The sequence below is a fragment of the Phaethon lepturus genome, unplaced genomic scaffold (genome assembly GCF_000687285.1).
Source record: "Phaethon lepturus isolate BGI_N335 unplaced genomic scaffold, ASM68728v1 scaffold288, whole genome shotgun sequence".
Classification (NCBI taxonomy): Eukaryota; Metazoa; Chordata; class Aves; order Phaethontiformes; family Phaethontidae; genus Phaethon; species Phaethon lepturus.
In genome coordinates this window covers 63288-86109 of record NW_010555327.1, presented here as the reverse complement: position 1 = coordinate 86109, position 22822 = coordinate 63288, and the positions used below count along the sequence as shown (strand labels likewise).

General features: G+C 37.9%; 1 protein-coding gene across 1 annotated transcript in view; it reads right to left on the bottom strand.

Moving 5' to 3' along the window:
• Positions 1-22822, bottom strand: part of AK5 (adenylate kinase 5) — a 92846-nt gene that overhangs the window by 6861 nt on the left and 63163 nt on the right. Inside the window, exons 9-13 of the mRNA XM_010292107.1 lie at positions 16779-16821; positions 15641-15685; positions 7168-7331; positions 6019-6135; positions 2605-2793 (exon numbers count right to left, since the gene is read on the bottom strand). Of these exons, the coding sequence (XP_010290409.1) occupies positions 2605-2793; positions 6019-6135; positions 7168-7331; positions 15641-15685; positions 16779-16821 (558 nt within the window). The remainder of the gene's footprint in view (positions 1-2604; positions 2794-6018; positions 6136-7167; positions 7332-15640; positions 15686-16778; positions 16822-22822) is intronic.

Sequence of the window (22822 nt, the reverse complement as noted above, 5' to 3'; positions counted from 1 at the left end):
ATTGTTGAGCCAAATAATGCATAGGTTGGTAAGATGTGCATTTACGGGATAATAACACAGGTTGGAAAGAACCGCAGGTGGGTCATCTAGTCCAACCTCCTGCTCAAGGCAGGACTGGGCACTGGAAGGATGCCACTATGCTTGAGTTGTGTCATTGACCATGTCAGACTGTATCATTAAACTCATTGAGTTCACGTATCCTGGAAAATTGCCTACAAAAATTTCCTAAACAAGCGTTCCTTACAGAAAAGAAATTACTTTGTTTCACAGTATTTAGTGTTTCCAAAAATTAACTTCTTTTTTTTATTCTAGCATTGCCCACTGCAGAACTGATAGGGAATATTTGGATCAGAATAGCTATTGAAGTCAATTGCCCCGTGCAAAAAAGTGCTCAGACCTACTTTACCACTTTGACTGTAGGTGCAAAGTAAACTTTAAAGTAGATTCCCAAAACTGTTCAGCAACATTTGGTTAAAAAAATCACTTCTCTCACCCATGAACGATAAAATGTTAACATGCTTCTTGTATGAAAACTACATTTGCTTCTGCTCCTTGCTGTACAGGAACCAGGTCTGCAGGCTTGTACCTGAGGCTGGCTGAGGGTGATGAGGATAGCCTGGGAGGATTAATTTTAAAAGCCTACCTCTGCTGAGTACTTTGGCAGTGTTCTCCAAATGCTGATAAATAACTGAACATGTACTTGTCTGCATCATAAGGGTTGGGGAGGGGGCATCTCCCTACTTTACTGAACTCTGTAATGGAATCACATCTTTAATAGCAGATGTGTATTTTATCAGTTTAGTAAAAAGTGGATGAAGTAGACATTTCAATACAGAGTACCTGTGTTCAAGAAAAACAGAACACGTTTTTCAACTTTAAAAGGACATTTTACATGATAATGTTTATAAAACTGATTTTACAGAGCTTTTCTACCCAATAGCTCCATCCAAAAGATGAAAGTACATTGAATACCTACATTCAATGGAAGCAAGTACAGACACTGTACAGACATTGTAAGAAAAACAGTGTAAACATTGTTCAAGCAATGTACGAATATCTTCTTACATACAAACACACAATGTCAGTTCCCCCGAAAACTAATGATAAAAGAGTGCAAATCACATATCCAGTTCTGATCCATAGACTACACAAGTCCCTTAAGGAGCTAATGAGCGATAAGCTTTCCAGAAAAGACTGCATATTTTGCCATTGCATAGATTGCATAGGAGATGGAGCAGAAACTTGCAGCAGAAGTATTAAGGAAGGGCAAGGAGAGGCCACATCAAGTGAAATAAGGCAGACCATGAATGCAAAATCTGTGTCAAAGTATTTAGTGCGGTGTCATTCTCTTCCCTGTCGCTTCCCTGATGCTTCAAAAAGGAAAAGACTGCGGTCGGAACAGCTCACTGGAGTAAGATCTTAGAGATAGAGAAAGCTGTTTTCCTTTGCATTGCACTGTGTTGGTGTATTGTGTATTGTACTGAATTCCTAATTAGATGCATCCTTGTGATGTTTGCAAGGTAGCTTGTCAAAGCAAATACGAATATAACCAGATAATCGTTCCTAAGCTTAAAAAAGAAAAGTAATTGGGGATTTTTTTTCTGCCACTCGGGAGTTTGCCTTCTGTGTACTTACTGTAGGGTTAGCAAAGGACATAAATCAGGACTCCCCCTTTGAGTACCATTTTTTTCAGGACTATGTCATTTGCTCTGTTCTCAGGTCAGGATATGGGTGCATAAATTAGTGGCATGTTTCTCTTTTGGGAACTTTGCAGAGGAGAAAGGTTTGGGATATGTGATTGCATGTTTGCTACAGCCTCTAGACAAAAGCTCCCATAATATTTCCAGAAACTATTCTTGGATTCTTTCCCTTTTAGGACAAGAAGGATCAGTAGGACTAGATCTGTCTGTAGCTGAACAGAAGGGATAGTTTGCCATGACAGAGCACGGAAATATATAAAAAGAAATATAAACATCCCACGTAAATGAGTTTACAGATGTGCAAGCGTATACATCAGTTAATTGCGCTGATGGAATTGTTCTTGCTTGTCTGTAAAGTATTGATTAGAGAATAAAAACAATGCTTTAAATAGCACATCCTCAGCAGGTGCGAACTGAGGTAATTAATTCACTGAAATTAATATAAATATATCATTTGTTCCAACAGAAGGATCTTTCTTGTGTGCAGGTCTGTTTTATTTCAGGAAATACACTGTCAGTTTTGTAAATTTAACTAAAGGGCTTTGGATTAACATAATCTTTCACCCAAATTCTGAAAGCCCTTATAGAGAAATAAATCCTAATACTTAAAGAAAAGCTTTCCAGCATTAATGTTTAATAAGAGATTCTATACAGATGAGGTAGTGATCCAGGATATGTTCTCAGACTCACAATAAATCTGTGTTTTTATTCTTTCAAATTGTACTGTGGAATTCAGAAGTTTGTAGAAGTTGCAAACAAACCAGGGAAATGTAAGAGAAGATCAAACTGGAAAGTTCAGAAAGTAATACAGTTCATAAATCGTGTTGTGTCAGTATTTTCCAAATACTGCTCGTATAATGGAAGTAAAAAGCAATAATTTAATTCAAAAGGTCAAGCAATTTACCTTGCATAACTGTGTCTTCCTTTCATAGTAAGCAATCACAGGTTTTGATACTTGGTAATAGCTTTCGATTCCTTCCTGGATGGTTTTGGCATTATCAGAGGGCTGACTGCTCTGATTTCTCATCAGAAGGCGATTGCTCATGGTTTCTGCAGAGCAGTCCAGGCAGAACACAAGTTTTGGTTCTCCAATCTAGAGACAAAGAAAAACAATAAGTATTCAAGCCACTGGCTTGGTAAAACTGATTTTGTTTGGATAACTTTGAAAAGAAATGCTACCAAAAGAGTCATCAAGGAATTGATTAGCAAATTACTTTCATATTTGTCTAAGCAGAAATTACGCTCTAACAAACACCCCTTATTGTAGCAGCACTCCCCATCATTCTTTCCCTGAGATGCTGAAAAATATGTGTGTCATTTAGCATAAATCTTGCAATACTCTTTGTCATGCTCAAGCATAGCTCTCTCTGACACAAGGATTTGTCTAAGCAACAACTGTTGGGCTGAGTCTAAAGGGATAAACTCCACTCTGTCAAGTAAAATAAAGGTGTTACAGGATCAGAGAAAAGTAATGTGATAATTTTTCCATGTAGTTATGTATTCAATCCTTCAATGATGCTCTCAGGCTTTTTCTCATTCCCTCCCTTTCTAGCAGGGATTTGGAGAACACCTTTTAGGAAAGAGAGAGGAGTCTTGAGAAAAGACAGCTGCTCTTCATACTACTGACCATTCCAAATTCATGCTTTACCACAGCTACAGCAAAGAAAGTCTAAATGACTGATATATGGAAATTGCCATTGCTATCTTTGTATCTTTGTTGACAGCCCTTAAAGGAAGAAATGTTCTAAAGGTAAATATTTCATGTTAGGCCTCTGCATTTGACTGAGGATGTGTGGATTATGTTGACCTTTCCACTACCTTAATGACTTTCTAAGAGACAGCTGAAGCCAAGGGATTATGTCGGACGGTTCAATGACAGGCTTTTATCCATCCTTTTTTTCCACACAGCTCAGAAAACATTAATGCTATTAGCAGCAGCAGTATTGGGTTTGGGGATTAAAAAAGCCACTAAGGCAGTTTTAACAGTGCAAGAGGCTTAGATCGAGAAGTTAAAAAAGATGTAATCTTAATCAATGATTAAAACAAATGTTCTTTTTATATAATTGGACTGGGACGGTGAGAAGTTATTTCTTCCCAGCTCCACATAAGGAATTCCATGGTCTGTTCTAAATTATAATAGAATAAATGAGGAATGATTCCTTTCATCTCATTAGGTGTAGTCATATCATCACGTTACAATGAGGATATGGAGGAGTCTACTGACTGGTAGTATCAAATAATAGTACCTTGTTTGACAGACCAGGTCTGATTTGCTTTTGAAAAATCTATGTGGTTCTCTTAAAAGTTTCAATGTTGCTATTCTCTGGAATTCAAAATGTTACAGAAATGTCATTCTTCTGAGTTAAAAATTAGAAGTAGAAGTAATGCCCCATCAGATATTACAGCAATTTTTACTTTTTTTTTTTTTTTTTTAATTACTGTGTCCCTGACACAATTTAGCTTAAATAATGCATGCTGTGCGGACATCTGCAGGAAACCAAACAAGTCTAATGTATTGGGTCTTTACTGTGTCGTATTGGATATCTTCCACCTGGTGATGTGGAACTTATAATTTAACATTGTTTTCTATTTCTCACCTAGCAGAAAGACCAAGGAGGGAACAGAGACATGTGCTTCTCTAGAATTGTGGGTAGGTAAAAGTACAACCATATCATAGAAAGGAATTGGGCAAAACTGACTGGAGAATAAACTGTTTCTACATAGCTAATTCTATTTAGGGCTGTAAGGCTTTTAAGGATAAGCGCTATTCCCAACGTCTTCTAAATAGAACAGCTCTTTGTTAACAATTATAATGCATTTTACACATTATGTACCTATGTAGCGTTATCCATTTGCCCTTTGCTGCCATTAATTAATGAAGCCTGATGTCCACTGCTTTTCATTCAATTATAACATAGGAAGAACTTCTCATCACTCTTTAGAAAGAACTGCAAAGCATTATCTCAATAATGACTCATTTAAAAAAACTTCACAGACTTACTGAGCAGCTTACAGCCAGCCAAGTTCACCCTGTGAAAACTGGATGTGAAAATGTGAAAGTGGATACATGGATACCACAGGGATGATTTAGCACATTCAAAATTGTCACTTGGGGTCCTTGTATTTTAATCCAAATGTCAAAGGCAGCTCAGGACTACAGGATCTTTTGCTGCTACAGTGTCAATGGGAACTAAAAGGGGCTCTGCTTTTGCACTGAAAGCAAGACTTGTTTGCCTGGCAATGCCTCAGTCCAGGATGCTCCAATCTCTAAGTCCTACTTTATAGCATACAACAGTGTTCACAGGACATGACACACCTGCCTGCTAGAAAAGCAGCACTGCTGAAATAGCTCCTCCTTCTACACAAAATGAAAGCAAACTCCAATGTCTTTTTAATAGTCTGGCATTTTAGTAAAGGAACTAATAGATCAACATTTCTGTGAATGGCTTCTATAGCAAATCCTACTGCCCATTATTTTGTCCAGCTTCTAAAGCTTAAATCTTGCTAGGCTTTTGTGGTAATCAACTAAATAAAGTAGCTAAAAGTTCAGAGAGAAAACGAATGATTCATTAAAGTGTTATTACCTTTCAAACCTGTATAGGACATTTGTGGAATGTAATATGATAGAATATAAACTTAACTATTTCCCCTAGTTCACCACTTCCTTTCTCCTAAACCCTGGCAAATTCATTCATAGGGCTTATATAGAGTATTTGCTGCAGATTGAGAAATGTACAGCTGAGATTTCTCAGTAGGTTTTAGCACATACTGAGGAAATCGATAACGCTCTGAACTGCCACGCAGTCACTTGCAAAACGCTCTTTTTATGGCTATGCCACCTGTTACTCACTACAAAAATTTAATCTGTGTTTTGCTGTTTCAAAGTGGCAGCAAGCTTTAGCAGAGCCAGCTCAACAGTAAGAGATATTAGCTGTGAAGATACATGTTTTCATGAACGTACATCACATAGTGCTCGATGAGATTTTCATGAGAAGTATAGCAGCCATCCACTAGAATAAGAAAATTGATTCTAAAAATCGTCCTTTCCACTAAATGTGACTTGTTCCTGGTTTATATTAAATTTGGGTAAAATCAACCTTTACTTCGCCTGGCATTACAGTGTCTGTGTAGGTGAGGGCAAAAGCTGGAGTTCCTATATTGATGGGGTGCCAAAGTTTCAGTGATCAGCAGCACAGCGCTGTTGGATTCGTTCTTTACACATCCCTGTTGCAGTCACCTAAAGACGGGATCGCAAGCAGCATCAGAAATACAGTCATATCTTAATAGGAGTTATAACAGCATTAGGATTATATGTCACCTTGCTCTCAAACTCTTCTGCTTCTTTCAGCTCCCGGGGATACCCATCAATCAGGAATCCTTTTGTGTCCCCTAACTTGGAAACCATGGCTTCCTTCAGTAGCTCTAGGACAACACCCTGCATTGGAAAGAAAGGGAGTTATTTGATTAATTCATAAGAAAGATTGATACCTTTGTTTGTTACACTGACTTTAGTCCTATGCCCTTGAGAACTGCCTTGTTTTGCTAAAAGCACGTCCTGTGAATGCACATGTTTTTCTTGTCCTGCAAGTAGCAGGGCACCCTACTTTTTCTTCTCTCAGGACCAGCTATGCTACACAAATCTAGTGTTGCAACCCATCCAAGAGTTCCCCAAATGTCCTCTAGATAGCTGGGAATATTTCAATTTCAAAATTAATGTTAATACCTGCAAAACTCTGGAGTACTGCTGCAGCATTTGCCAATCTGATTGCATTTTGCTATGTTATTGGTATCATTATATTACATGGAAAGTGATAAGAGATCCACCCGACCAAACACAGCGAAGAGCAAAGCAATCAAAATCAAGCCTCAGCACAGCTTTTAGTTTCCCCCGAGCAGCACTTTCCAGTATCTTTCATTAACAAACACATCCTACAATCTAGCTGCACTTGCTGAAGACCCACCAAGAGTTGAGGCTGTGGACCTGCCTTGTAAAAGTCAAGTCCAGCTGAGAACAACACACTCTGCCTTCATAGTCTCCATTAAACTGCTGTCCAGCTACTCTGGGATGTCAGCCAGCTCTGCAGGGAACTGCTGCAGGTATTGTAAATTAGAATAGCTGCCAGGAGGACCAGCTCTGAATCTGAAACGTGAAGCTACAACATGGACAAAAAGTTTCTGTTTCCTGTACTTATTCTTACATTTTGCAATGCATAGCGCAGCATCTGTCTCACTGTATTTCATGACTAATTTGTTGCCTATGTGGGTCTGAAATGTAAAGAAATAGTGGCACAGAAAGGGGAAAGAAGTGCCACAGATCTGGCAATGAGGAAACTTCTCCCTCAAGTTGCAGATTGATTTTACTTAAATGGAATCATCAGATCTAATCTCTTATTTTCACCCTTTTAGACAATCTACCTACCACTGCCTTTGTTTAACCATTAGGACCCCAAATAAAATTGTCACTTACGCCAGGTACAGGTTCACCACATTCCATGATATCTTTGATCAATTTACTTCTCTCCGATAATGACGATAACTCATTTTGGAGAAGATCACCAGTGGACAGGTGAGTAAATCCATATTTCTTGGCTAACTGTTCGCACTGGCTACCTTTGCCAGAGCCAGGGCCACCTTTGTGAGGGAAAAATATCTAGAATTAGAAGAGAATAAGTATCTGCTTTTTCCCAAACTATAGCAACCAAGAAAATGGGAGGAACTTGATGAGACCACCTATTGCGCTATTATTTTTTTTTTTTTTTGAGACACTCTATACAGTAGAACAAGTCATATACTTCCCTTCTGACACACTACACTGCTGACTGGAGTCACAACAGTGTGCAATCTCCTGCAGAAGAGAACCTGTTCCTAAAACACCATTACCACGTAAAAGAAAACCATTAAACAGACAGCTAGTGGGGAAGGGTATTTGACTCAGTGTATGTTCAGCTTGATAGCCACTGTAAGTACTAGCAAACTAATGTTCACTGCATGCTTGCGAGGGAAGTATCTTGCCCCCGTTCATGGAATGGAAAGGTGTAGGCAAGTAGTGAAACCTGCCTCTGTTGCATGAGACGCACGTAGGTGTACAGTAACTAAACCCTTTCGCACTGTGGTAAATGTAAGAGCAAAATTGCACAGTGCTTGTGCCCTTTCCCTTTGGACTGGAAAGCTCTCACGTGCTGGTATGTCTGCCGATAACCGAGCGCAGGCACCGAAGCTGCCAACAGCTGACGAAGGCTCGGACATGCCGCTCCCTGCAGCTGCAGTACCAGCTTGCGCTGTGCACGCTGCAGGGAAGTGTAACAGCAAGCGCCCCGCAACGAAGGGCACATGGAGGCCTTTTTCCTCTTCCACATCCGCAGCTGGACCCAGTCAGGAGCTGGAAAACCGTAGCTGAACCAGGCCCCGAGTCAAACAGCCAGAGGGATGAAGGGCAGCCTCAGCTGACAGGGCACTCGGGTGAAGCTGCTCAAGTGATTTTTCCACAGGCTGAGGGGAAGGCACCTGTGGCCGTGGCCCCAGCTCACCACAGCTGCAGGCTGGGTGCTCGCCTCTCCCGGGGGCCTGTGGGGAGACAGAGAGGGCGGGTGGGGAAGGGCAGCAACTCAGGTGAACGTTGCAGCTGGCCTCCTATCAGAAATGGCACCTCAAGCCTTCCTCTTCTTTCGGCAGGAGAGCTGCCATCACCTCAAGAGTCACAAAACTCTGCCTCTCTTGGATGCGTCTCTGGCAAGTGCCCTTTTTCTGGGGCTATCTCAGAGGCTCCGGACACCTCCTTGCTCTGCAGGTGCTGGCATTGCCCTGTCTCACCTCCTCAATGGAGGTGACTGCTTTTCCTTCCTCACCCTGAAGGCTGACCCTGTGAAACACCAAGTGCCTTTTCAGCCGCTTGGCAGCAGCCACCCCAACCCTACCGGGGAGATGGGCAGTCCACGGAAATTGCTGGAAGCTGATTCCTGGGGATCCAGCTCCTGTGGCGGTGACTTCCAGAGCTGCTGGCAGAGGTGAGCACCCCACGAGGGCTGAACTGGGTGGGGAGGGCTGGGGGGCCATGTTGGTGCCACAGCTCGGGGAGGCCGGGAAAGCAAACTTCTGTTGTGACAGTATCAGGATTCGGGGAGAAATTTCAAGGCGTGTAGCAGCATTTTTACAATCTTTGATGGATCTATTCAGAAGATCTACTCCAGTGGGAGGTAATTATACCCTTGTAGGGAGACTGTGCTCAAAAATCAAAAGAAGAGGCAAGGCCAAACCAAAAAAACCCCACCCCACCAACCTCTTTTCAATGAAGTTTTTTAAGCATGTGACTTATGTATCAACTGTTGGGACTTACAAATATGACTACACAGCTCTATTATATGGATTTAAGATGCTAGAAAAGAAGTGATATTCCTTTTTGTTTATATTTCCATGAACAAATACAAGAATAGCATGTTCACAAGAGAGTGAATTTGGCATCATCTCCTCCTGATTTGAACTTTCTTCTAACTTTTGCATTCAATTTATTAAATGATTGCTACAGGCATATAATTTTCAGAGAAGTTGCAGTACTGTTGCCTGGAATAAAAACTGGGTCATAAACCAGTAGCATCAAAGGAACAGTTTTGTCTACTGTAACTTGGAGTCTTTTACTTCAGCTTCAGAAAGACAATTATCAGCCCATGGTGTGACTCACACTTGTGCTACAATTTTAGCTAGAAATATCTTTGTCACAGTTTTCTTTCTAATGTGGGTTGCATGTTGGTTTTGTATTGCTTTAATAAGAAGAAAATTATTCTTTTGTAAAAGCACTGATTGAAAGAAAACAAGAAATAAATAAGAGTCGCGACAGAGAAATTATGGGCAAATTATCTGTAATGAGACTGTTAAATATCTGTAGTGGCAATTAATTTTATTTCTGGTCTGTTTTGGTTTTTTAGATTAGTAAGTTTGTGTGTGCATGTGATTGTTTACACATCCTGGCCTTGAATATAATAGCAGTGCAGTAATCTAATCCTATTTATTTGGTGTATATACACAGTATTAGAAAAAAAAACAGCTATAAAGATGACTTTATTCTGTTTCTTATATAACTTCTATAATTCTTCTGAATGTAGAGCCAAAACAGAAACTTCATAATGCCCCTTCATATACTAAACAAACTAGAACTCTTTTTAGAAATAACAATACAAGGACAATTTCTGTCTGTTTAGCTAGCAGGTAAATACTCAGCAAAGTTGATGTGTTTCTATTATACATTTATATGTTAGTATTTTAAAAGAGAACACTGTCAGAATGTGTATGCCCATTATACAGGCCATACACCATAACAAGCATTACTGTGCCTCCAAAAACAGGGTCAATTTTAATTAATGTAATTTTTTAATAGAAGAGTTCCACCAAAGCTGAGATTAAAATGCTGAGCTCTTTAAAGAGGAAAAGGCATAATTAAATAATAGTTATGTGCTGAAAATGGTAATCTTTATGGCCACTAATATTAATTATCATTTGATGAGTAGCAAAGCATCCTACTGCTTGACAAATGTATATGACCCACTTTACAAAGTCTTGTGCTTTCTTATCAATGAATGAGACTGCAGTTCTTGCTGGGCCTTATCTGAGAAGAGGCTGAATGCCGCCAGGAAATTCAGCATGGAGGGCCCAACACATGTTCAGCATTTACACCAGTATTCATTTACAAGCCTGAAGTTCAAGTGTTGAACGTGTTTTGTCTCCCTCTGAAGGCCAGTATTTAATGTGACTGAAAAAGAGCTATTTAGGTGGGAAAGAATGTGAAAGTGCATTTCCCTACTCATGAGATACTTCCTTTTGGCTCAGGGTATATACTCATAGGACTGATACCTAAGCAGCTTTAAGAGAATGTTAACCATGCAGTCATGAGCTTAGTATCAATTTGTAATGTTGCAAAATTTGTATTTCCTTCTTTTTAGAGGGTCTCTTTATTAAATCTATGCATCTTTAAAAAATGAGAAAAAATTAATAATTGAAGCAAGTTTATAAGGAACAACAGCTGCATATTAAATATAACAAAAGCTAGCACAAAGATACTTTCAGTTAAGAAGCCATCACTGCAACTTCTTATGCTGTTTTTCAAACAGAAAAAACTTGAGACATTGAAAAAGGTAGTGAAGTTTCCCCAACGGCTCAATTGTTAGGAAGAGGAAAATATGTCCTTACTTCCATTGTGAAGGCATAAGATTCTTTGTAAACACTGTCATTTTTTCTGTATGCTGTCATCTTTTACTCTGCCTACATGTATTTTAGAAAGCAAAATTGTGTTAACCAGCGACAAACTGATTCACAGTAACTTGCTACTCAGATTAATCATGTTCTGATTTTCATATATGTCATGAGAATAAAGAGTTAAAGCTCAGAAAATGGCAAGAGGAGTTATGACTATGCTGTGACCTGCAGGAGAATGTGTAAGAACTATCAGCAGTTCTTCAATGTTAGCATGCTTTTGTATTATGCTAGTATCGCTAAGTGCAGTACATCTTGCTTTAAAGCTCATTCATAGTTAATGAATGTTAATTAACTTTTATACTTCATAGTTAATGAGCTTTCAAGTTATAATAAAAAGAAAAAGTTGCACATTCAGAAATTATGCAGGTAGCATCAGTCAGTGAGATTATTTTTGGAAACTGAATCCTTTGTGTGTCCCCTTGTGCTAGTACCAGGGTACTAGACAGAGCATAAAAATTAAATGCAGTTCTGCATATTGCTTTTCTGTAGCCAAGGCTGGATTAAAAGGTCTATGCACTCCCGTAGCAGATTTTTCCCTTCCATTATGTTGATTCAGCTGCTTGTGAAACTGTGTAAGGGGATCTTCTGGTAAATGACTTTCTGGCAGCACTGCTGACTTAGGTGGTCACCTTTCCCCACTTAATTATTGAATGCAGAAATGCTTCACAGAGAGCACTTCAAGGGGAGAAAAAGAGTGGGTAGGGAGAAATGACAACTGCCCAGGCAGCACTTCTGCATGTTTAACTGCAGTCTCCCTTAGATACGTGAAAGATCTCAGTTTAAGAAATCGAGTCTCTTACACCTGCTCTCCCTCGTGCCCCACTGCCCCCCCAGACTATGAAAGACCACAAGCCTAGGCATGTGATTCAAATCTACTGGTTTGGCCTAGAGCACAACATCACAAGTAGATGAATTAATGATGCTAGAGAGAGCTAAGACTGCCTCTGGGAGTGAGCAGGGACAGGAACAAGCAATGTGAGCAGTTCATGAACTGGCTTTGCTGCCGGAAATATTAATAAAGCAGAAGTGTCATACAGACAGACTGGGATGTCTCTATTTTAAACTTGCCAAATCTTATGAGATTATCATATACCAAAATACTAGGAACATTTACATAAGATGCCAGCAGCAGGATTTACAAGAGAGTTGGACCATTTATTTTAAAATGTTTCCATTTCTAGACCTTGTTTTCATAATATCATCCCTGTATCACAGAAAAGTGCTTGCATGGGAAACCTAGCTGCACTATGGAGCCTTGGAAGTCAGAACTGAAATCAAAATAACCCCAGTCAAGCTATCTTTATATTCAAGCTATGATTCTGGAGGACTTGATCAGTTGTCAATTCTATAAATGCTACTTGAATTATTTATACAAACAAACACAAGCTTTAGCTTCAGAATATGGCATTTGAAGGCTTCTCAATAGCACCTCATCTGTTGTTCATGTATAATTTTAGTCTGAGTGAAACCATACAGGAATGATGCTGTTACTTAAAAACAACAACAAAAATCCCTCAACATTTTTTCTTCTGAAAGATGACTTTAATCAAAAAACAACCTGGAGCACTATTGCAACCAGCAATACTGGCAGAGTGATGTGATGTCCTGGGACATCACTGAGTTTTCATCCCTCTTAAAGAAAATGTGGAGTTCGTTTGATGGACAGTCAGAGAAAGCAGCTTTCATCAGCTTCTACAGTTAGCTCTTAGATGGATTGGGGTTTTAATCATCCGCACTGCTCATCCTATGCCTATCTGATTGTAGAAGGAGCTGTAGTACAGGTACTGTAGAATAATTTAGGTTGGAAGTGACCTCATCTGGTAAAACCCTCTACTCGAAGCAGGGCTAAATTCAAAGTTAGATTAAGTCCTTCAAGGTCTGATATACCTTGAACAAATAAAGAGTTGGAGGGGAGTGTATGCACAAGAAGCTAGTGTCTGCAGCTGATAATGTTTTACCTGTAAATGTAAGAGGTGATAATATCTTCAGAGTGTTAGCTGAAAAGCTAGTCTTATTTACATTAAGCTTAAACCATTATCAGCTTTGGTTCATCAGCAAGAATACGCCAAAGATTTTGCAGAGAAAATTGGTTACACTGGCTATGTTTTAAGCACTTATTTAAATATAGATTAAGCTGGGAGTTTGTCTCTGATCCGAAGTGCAGAAAGATTCCTGAAAACTTTCTGCTTTGGTTTCAGCCTTGACCAAAGCCAAATGTGGCTATGTTTTTATGAAACCCCTGTGGAGGATAGGGAGGGATAATGTTCCCAGTTACTTTTTGTATGGCAATTTTCTGGATGCGATCGAGAGTAGTGCATGAGTGACAAATGATAAAATCATACATTCGTCATTGTGGTTAAGATTTTACTTTTCGTTTTGCTCTTATGAAAAAAAAAATTTTTTTTTTTTGGTTGGTGGGGGGGAATTTTTGTTGTTATGTTTGGTTTTTTGGCAATGATTATTTAAGTTGTGAACATTGCAGCATCCCCCAAATTTAACTTTGCATCTGTTTGATTTTTTTTTTTTCAATTTTTCTCTTGACTTTTGCTTTAACAGGCCAAATTTAACTTGGTTTTGCCTCTTTTGTTACCCTGTTGTCATCTCCCATATTTTTGACTTGCTGGTTCTATGTCTCTGCTTTGCTGTCTGGGTAAAACATTGACATTGTTGCTTAACCTAATCCAAGTTGACTGTTATTCCAATTAATTCCTACATTAGCTCTAATGTAAATCTTTGCTAATTAGGTTATTTTTTTCCTTTCCCTTTTTGGACAATTTTCAAGGGAAATTAGTGGGGGAGGGAATTGTCTGCTTTTTTCCCTTTGCCTTATGAACAGTATCTCAATTTGTCAGCTATGGCAGATGGTGTATTTATTTCAATTAGTTTGTTAACAACTTCAGATGCACATCTTTAGAACTCAAGTTTTAAAACATCTTTATAAGCATCTTACTGTTTCCTCATGAATACATCTATGTAATGGGTAATCATTCCTAATGACACCTGAGACCGAGACAGTTTTTCCCGTTCAAGTACCTGCAGCAGCATGCTCCAACCCATATTCTCTGCTTTCTTTCTAGTCAAGGTATCATGGGCTGAACATTTTTAGCATGGTCCGCTGCAGTGGAGTACTTAGCCACTGAAAATTCATCATGCTTTACTTATTCAAGCGTATAATATCCACCACAGGTTTGCAATAAATTGAGTCAACTTCTATTTGGTATATAACAGGGTGAGACAAAAGCACAACACACAAACATGCTATCTTTTCACAAAATCTTCTGGGTTGGAAGGAACCTTTTGGGATCACCTAGTCCAACACCTCTTGTTACAGTAGGGTCAGCTGGAGCAGGTTGCTCAGAACTCTACAGTCTCTCTGGGCAACTAGTTCCAGTGTTTGACCACCCTCGCAATAAAAAAGTGTTTTCATGTGTTCAGACAGAATTTAGTGTGTTTTAAGTTGTACCCATTTTCTCTTGTCCTGTCACTGGTCAATACTGAGAAAATTCTGGCTCCCTCATCTTTGTTCCCTCCCATGAGGTATTTATACATATTTCATAAGATCCCTTGGAGCCTTTTCCTCTCTAGGAAGCCTTTTCCTCCTAGGAAAGATGTTCCTGTCCCTCAAACATCTTTGTGGTTCTGAGCTGGACTTGCTCCAATAATTCATTATCTTCCTTGTACTGGGGAGCCCAGAACTGGACACAGTACTCCAGATGCAGCTTTAACAGTGCTGAATAGGGAGGAAGGATCACCTCCCTCAACCTGCTGTTATTGGAATGTTTTCTTGATGCCTCCTGAATTCTGAATGAACCTTCCATTCATTTATGACTAATTTCAGAAGTCACTTTGTTAGGAAAAAGAATGCAGACAGTGATTTGCTTTTATGTAAAATTACCCATGTTTGTGTATCTATCTTTAGGTGCTTGGAAATGTGTTGTTCCTGTTCTGTATTGTACAGCATTTCTGAAAAATTCTGCTTGATACAACAGCAATTATTCTTGCCAAGTAACTAGTACCAAGCTTTAAGCTAAAACTTGTAAATCTTCTGGTAATAATTTGTTTTAAAGGGCTGTTCAAAGTTTATGCTAATTATATCAGTCAATTTTTATATAATAAGGGTCATGAACATGGTGCTTTTCATATGTGGACTTCCAGGAAGCAAATACAAAGTAAACCTTGAACCTGCAAAGTCTTTGTGGGTGCTAAGCATCATGCATGGTGACTAGCCCATTGACTTTTTAACAGCATGTTGAGCACATGCAGGATTGAAACCTCTATTTACAAAAGTTGTTTCACAAATGAAGAGGTGCAGACACCTGTTTTTTCTCACCTGAAGCTTAAAATTCCGATTTATAGATCCAATCTAGTAACACTTTAACTAATGCTGGTGAGGCAGCTTTGCTGTGGGAGATCACACAGCACTACTGTTCTTGAACAAGAGCTAAGGTCATTTTGAGTATGTTCACACTTAAACATCCCTCCTGCTCTGAGCTTTACACAACTGTTGTTAGCATGGTCAGACCCAGGTTAATAACATGATATTAAATCCTAACTGCTTTTCAGAAGACTAAACCACCATTGTAGTATAAATATTTTTAACTAAACTGTTCTGCTAAACTTTAAAAGAAATCATATAATCAAAACTAAATAACATGGGGATTTTCAAATGTAGCAGTTAAATTAGGAGTCCTACTTACCAACTACAAAAATTATGTTTGATTTCCTCAGATCTTCTGAAAAGTCTAAAATGAAAATAAAAATTCTTTAGTTGGCAAGAGCTACTAATTTTAATCTTAGCTACTTTCCACACTGAATTGTGTAACACTCACGCAAGGCAATCTGATTTACTAGATTTGCTTTCTGCTATATTGCTCTGCATTCCAAAAGGAGCTATTATACACAAGCCTATTTATCTCGCAGTTTCGTAGTTCTCACTGCAGATATGATAAAAGTATTTTACCTGACAATTAGACCTTGAACATACCCATCAGCATTTTAAAAAAGAGAAAGAGGAAAAAAAAGAGAAGCAGATGCATCTTGATGTAGTAACATGCCTCCTGAACCATTGAATTTTTCTCTGAATATGTTATTACATTATAATTGCTACAGAAACTTGTCCACACCCCACTCAGATTTTATATTTGGTGCACTACATCTGAGATGTAGTCTTAAATTCCCCTGAGCCTCAAATTCATTCAAATAATAATAATCTCAAATTAAATCCAGGTATTACTCTCATTTTAGCACCAAATCTACTGTATGTGCTACAGCTTTGCCTTTTACTGAAACTGTATTTTTTAAAAAAGCAGTTCCTTCTAGTCTGAGTCCCAGTCACTGGCCTGATGGCCCACAGACGGTGATCTTGCACCATCTGAGCCTGCTGGTATTTTATTATATCTTGAGTTAATCACTTACAAGACACAATCATTTACCACATACAATTTTGTTTTTTATTATGTGGTGTATGCATGTCAGTACATAATATCATTGGCCATAAAGCATTTTGATTAATGCTTTCATTACTTTTAGCAGCTCATATTTTCCAACAATCTTTTCATAAGTCCCAATTTCTGAAAACACTTATGAGATCTGATGCTGAGTAACAGTAATATTTTCTGCTAATTTTAGATCCACTGGCCTAAAAAGTGTAGAAATGTCTTTTACAAGCTTTAATTTACGTTCAAAGAGAATTCCCATGGTAAAATCCTTTGAGACATAACTTTCACAATATAAATAATCTGAATTAACTTTACATTCTAAGTAACTATTTAAATACAAGGCGAAATCAAAGGTTTCAAAATTAAAAGGCAAATGACACTGAAAAACAAAACTCACCTCCTGTGCTGTCATAACCAGAAAAACTTGACTGATCCTCCTCCTGTTAATTGAGCAATTGAAAAATTGAAATGGATATTCTGCATAGTTTGCATTTCTTCTTATATCTGCTTATATGTATATCTTAATATCTTCTCCATATTCTAACCTCTCAGTTTTAATCTATGTTGAGATATGATTAACAATGTTACAGAAATGCTGTTAGGACTATTTCAGTTGGTAGAACATAAGCACAGAGAACGCAGGACAACTTGAGATGATTAATTGGCCCATATTGTTTTTGTGAGAAATAGCTTTTTCAGTGTCCAGTTGCACAGTTCCAGCGCAATATATAAGCAACAAGCGTGTGTGCTGAATTGCTTCTGAAGTAAATATGGTATGATAAGCTGTTAGTAGCGGAAAGGCAATATTGGAATATGTTCCATAAGTGAGCTAGAATATAAAGATGAAACTAGTCTTCGGTCTAAAACAACTTGGGAAAAAAGCTTCCCTACAATTGCAGAATGAAACTGCCTCCATAATGCTGGTGGGCTGCTCAGAGCAGCAGGTGATAATAAAGGTCAGTTTAAGTCAAGAACAGCTCTAATTTTTTAGAGCTGAAATATGTAAAAACTAGAGAGAGAACTGAAGCTAAATAAGCTATAAGCTGCTTTTATTTGACCAACCATATCTGCTTTAAGAGAACAGGTTAACTAACCATCAAGCCATGTTCACCTAAGGAACAAGTGCTATGAAAAGCCATTAAAGTGAATTCTAATTACAACTCAAAAGCATAAACAGGAAGCGTAACATTGATCAGAACCCAGAAGATCAAGATAATGAATTCTGTTTATATCTGTAACTGCTCACTTTTCAGGTGCAGAAATGTTTTCAGAAGAATTGCTTTTTTCCTCCACTTTTTTTTTTTTTTCTCAAAGGGCATCTGTTTCATAATTCTATAAGACAACTCATCACACAGCTTGATGTGTTGAACTTCCATGACAAAATAAGCTTCCCCATATCATTTTTTTTTCAGACAGAATTGAACAGCACCCAGCTGGGATGGAAAGAGGTCCTGAAAGCCTGGTCTCTAGGGAAGCTGTAAGAAAAGTCAGGAGGAACAAATTAGAACAGTTGGGCTACAATTAATTTGGTTTTGATGACAAGGTATTCCTACACAGTTTTCACTATTCTATAGTGAAAGTTATAAAGTTATAAAACTTAAACTCGACTTGGAACCCTTTTGCTTCACCGCTTTCCCCCAATCTCCTCAAAACTACAACCAGTTTTTCTGCTGATCTGAGTGAGGAGCTAGATTTGCTGTTTGGCTTGCAGTCCCTTGTAGAGAGTGACAAAGACTGGCATCCTTGTTAATGCCGGTCCCCTCATTTACATTTGACAATACCTATTTCTAATTGTGTCTTTCTAGTAAGTAAACTATGAATGGCTTAACATATATTGGCCTGAAAGCACTGTTCTGCCTGGTTACCAAAGTGCTTTGGAAAATAACTGTTGTATTTGGGAAGTGACCACATGAGGAAAAGTCCCACCATTTACTAGATTGCTAATTACTAGATAGCGTTTTACACCATTTACACATTGCCATCGGGGATACTGTGATTTAGCAGCAGAATTGTCTCTATTCTCGGTATAGCTGTTTCCATTTAGTTACCAGCAAAGTGAGGAAGTTTATAATCTTATATGTAATGAGCTCTGAAGAACGGTGGGTAGTCTATAATTTCAGATGCCTTTAGAGCCAGGTTATATCTACAAATATTATCTGGAAATGTATCAATTAGTGGGGCATAGCCAACCGTGTGACTGCTTAAATAATATTAACAGTACATTAAAATGATTGCTAAATAGAGAATTTTGCTACCTGTTAAGAATCTCTTATCTGACATTTGCCTTTAGAGTTGGAAAATGCAGGCTTCTGACTGTATTCTGACTTCTTGTCACTAAGCTTGTTATTAGTAAATATCTGACTAGTAGTAGGTACTTCACAGGTTAATGAGTTTAAGTTACTGCCTGTCATTGCTCGGTTGTGAAGTAGCTTCCATAATAAAACAAACTGACAGTAAATCATAGCATATAATAAGGAAATGAGACAGAATTCTGCAGATCTTTGAGTTTTGCTACTAATGAATTAGGACTCTTAAGTCATATTACTTTAAAGAAAGCAATAAGATACTATTTTATTTTTTTTAAATCTAATGATGGGATATTTACTTCATAGGATTTAATGGCAGCTGTTGTGAATGTTTGTTACCTGATGAAATCAGAAAGCTTTTCTGTTACACATTAATAACCTCTGCTCCAGTCCTTCTTGGTTTTGTTTTTTGGTAACATGGAAAAGAAAAAAAAGTTCTATCTTATCACCTTGTTGCTTGAATGCTTCATGAAAATAGTGGTGAAAAGTGCCTGATACATTTTATTCAGTCTTCTAACAGATCTAACAAGAGTTCCTCTTAGAAACTTACTAAAGAGGATAAATAATCAGGGATTAAGAAGAAAAGAGGCAGTAAAGTGAGACTGAATTTCAAATACAGCATGATTGTTGCCTAAAATTATGTTAAATTTTCAAGATTGAATTTGAGAATGTAAATATTCAAAGGAACATGTCAGGCACAAATTATTTAAACAAATAAAACCCACATTTCTCTCCCTAAAAATATTTGTTGAGAATTGAACTTAATGTTTAAGAGGGGGAAAAAAAAAAGGCAGCATAGACAAACACAACTTTAAGACAGAATGACATAACGTATACTGTATGACTATGTAGATTTTATCTTTGCTATCTCACCAGCATCCCTTTGATGGGAATGTATATAACCATCAACTTCTCGGTACACTGTAGTTGTATAATTCTCCCTTTTCTGTTAAGGATGCAAAACTCTTGTACTCCTGAAGCATTTTATTTCTTCAAACACTACAGTTCCACATAAATCTTCCCTGTGCTTCCTTTGGGAATAGAGGCAAGGGCATTATTACCATTTTAGCAGAGATATTAGGTGACTTGTCGATGTAAACACAGTTATATATGGAAGCAGAACTAGGTTTAGCACTCAGATTTCCCCTTTCATCTCTTTAGCCTGTAGTATATTTACTTTGAGTTCTTAGTCCTTAATAAAGTAATATTAAATGAAATCTCAAATGTTTGCTGATAATGCTTCTACCTCTAGTACCCTTAAAATCAACTTTAGCTCTCAATTAAATAAACTCTCACTGATTAAGAACAGTTTAGGGAATCAGAAAGCAGTATGAGATATCTGTTGAACACTGTCTGCATATACAATTTGTCTGCTTGAGCACAGTCTAGTCTGTCACAATCTGTGTAGTTTTAGAGTTTGACGTGTTTGCAACTGGATTTCATGAGCATATACCTAATCACAGAGGATGGTCTTTCAGATTAGATGTATGTAGCCTCTAATTATAAAAATGTGGTCATCACTGAGTGGTGTCCTTACATATATTGCAACCCATAAAGACCCTGAGCAAGCTTTAGCTAGGCAAAGTTAAGCATTGGAAGAAATTTGGGCTAGCCAGAACTCAGTTGTGGAATTTGTCTTTTAAATTCCTGTTTTCTTCCCGTAAGAGTGAATGTTTGGTTTTGATGAGATATATTGGGTTAGCTGCATGCTTTATGTATGGGTAATGGTCCCTGGGAACAGATTTTATGAGCCGTACAGTTGCTTGTCATTAAATTTGATTTATGATTCAAGTCACTTTTTGAGGCTGAGTTGCTTTCTGCAAGCTGAGTGTTAAAGTATGCCTCTGGAAAGCAGGGATGGCTGTGCTCTGACCTCTTCTCATCCAGAACTAATGAATATGTGTAAATAAGATAAGAAACTGTAGAGAATACATTCAGACTTCAAGGCTTTTTTTTCCCCTGAAAGGCATATTTTCTTATACAGTTCATTCTGCTCAGCAGAGTGGAGTTATTTGGTCAAAAGGGACTAATAGTAGTTAAGATCAGAGAACAGTGCTAATGTTATTTGGGGTGATTTTTGTTTGCTTGGAGTGCATATAACTAGAAAGTGCAACAAAAATCAGTGTTCGTAATAGCATCTACAAAATGCTGATATTATTAGATCGCTATGATTCCCTTTTACTTTTGGGTTTCTAGCAAAGGCAAGAATCTCTATGCCATTATTCTTTTAAAATAAGCCTTATTATCAGTTCTGAAAATAAAACAAATTTATACCTATACAGAGGTAGAGTTTACCTCGTTTTTAACACTTGTAAACCAAGACAGAGTTATCTGGCTTTTAAAGATATACAACATTTTTTCAGATTTTTTCATTCTTGTTCTTTGATAGCATAAAGAAGAGTACCTTATAGTTTAGAGGGGAAAAATCAAAACCTGTTTGCTATAGTGGGGATGGGGTTTGGTTTTTGTTAACTTCTGTAGGTTTTTTTAATGGCAAAAAATACATGCGATTATTAAGCATGAAAAAGAAAGCAAAATTTATTTACTTTCATATTGATTTCCAGACACTAGGAAACTGGAAAAAAATTCAGAGTAATTAACTTTTAAGGGCAAACTTACTGACCAAGGTATGCCATAAAAATACCCCTCCCAGCATGATAGCAGCATTTTGCTAGATTAGAGCAGAATAAGAGTGTTCTGGTAAACCAAACACTTAATTTGCAATTTTTATATTGCATTTAAAAGGCTGAACTAGAGGGGACAACATTATATCTAACTTGAAGAAGAACCGGGTCTTGATTTTTTAAATATCTTTGTGTTTGAAGACACCTGAGACACTTGACACCCGTATATTATCTGTGCATAGTCATTATCTGTCACTCATTTTAAAATACTTTTTTCACATACGGTATTCAGCTACTTTTCAGTGGATGTGCAATTTATAGAAAGTTCCCAGTGCCTACAAAATTATTCCCAAGTTATCACTGTTTTTCCTTTAGTGTTTTTCCTCTCTGTAAATAGGCCTCACTCCTTAAATGATTCTCCTCTATTTGGAGAATTTATGCTGCTTGGTATAAATTCTCCCAGGGGCTTTTTGTTACATCAAGCCACTGCAGCAGAGAAGCACAGCAGGGGACCTTCCAGGGCATTTGAACTGCAAACTTGGCGCTGCTTAGCTCCTTTTCTCAGACTGCTAGCAACAATGCTAATGAATGGATGCCTCAAATCATACATCATTGGCACTATATGCAGAGTCTGTCTGCCCTGAACTGCTACATTGGCTTCTGAGGGCTGGAATTCAGTGGTTTGAGGTTTTTTTTGGTTGTGGTTGGTTTTGTGTTGTATTTTTTTTAAATTTAGATTAAAAAGGCTTTTCTGCAGGCCGGTCTCAATTAAATTTCTGAAAAGAAAGATACAAATGCTTTGATAAGGTTCAGTTGTGGTGAAACTCAGTAATTGCTTCTCTTAGAAGAACTGAAAGTTTAAGGTGTTACTTTCCACAGATAATCTACAAAATGTTATGCTTCTGCTTCCATGCATCACCATGGCACCACCCATTTATTTTGTGAACGTGAGCTCCATTATTTTATGAAAATAAACTCAATGACAGGTGCAGTAACTCATAAGTAGTAACCTGTCATTAATTTTAAAGATTTGTTCCAGGAACTCAAACTCTCTTTAGGAATATAAATAGCAAAAATATAAATATACAAGGGCAGAATGTAACTTTCAGTTGTAATCTGAATGTTCTAAGGACATTTAATTTTCTTTGAGATATATATATACACACACTTCTATTTCATTCTTTAAGATGAAAGTATTTGTCCTCTATTATATATGTCTACAATGGGCAGTATGCTCAAAAATGTCTTTTCTATCGCTTGCTCTCCTTCTGAGCTCTTTCTAGCCTGAATCCAGTGCCACACATTGCAGCACTCACCCAAGATTCTGTATAGTACCATTTTTGATATAAAGCTCTGACCTTACCAGTCATAATTCAGTACTGCCAGTGAAAAAAAAGAAAAAAGAGGTTGTTTAGTTTCAGGATGGTACCACTGCCTTTCCCTTGAGTGGCAGATGATCAGGTCTTGAGACAGTGAATAAGGACTGCTGACACTGCTATGCCCTAATCACA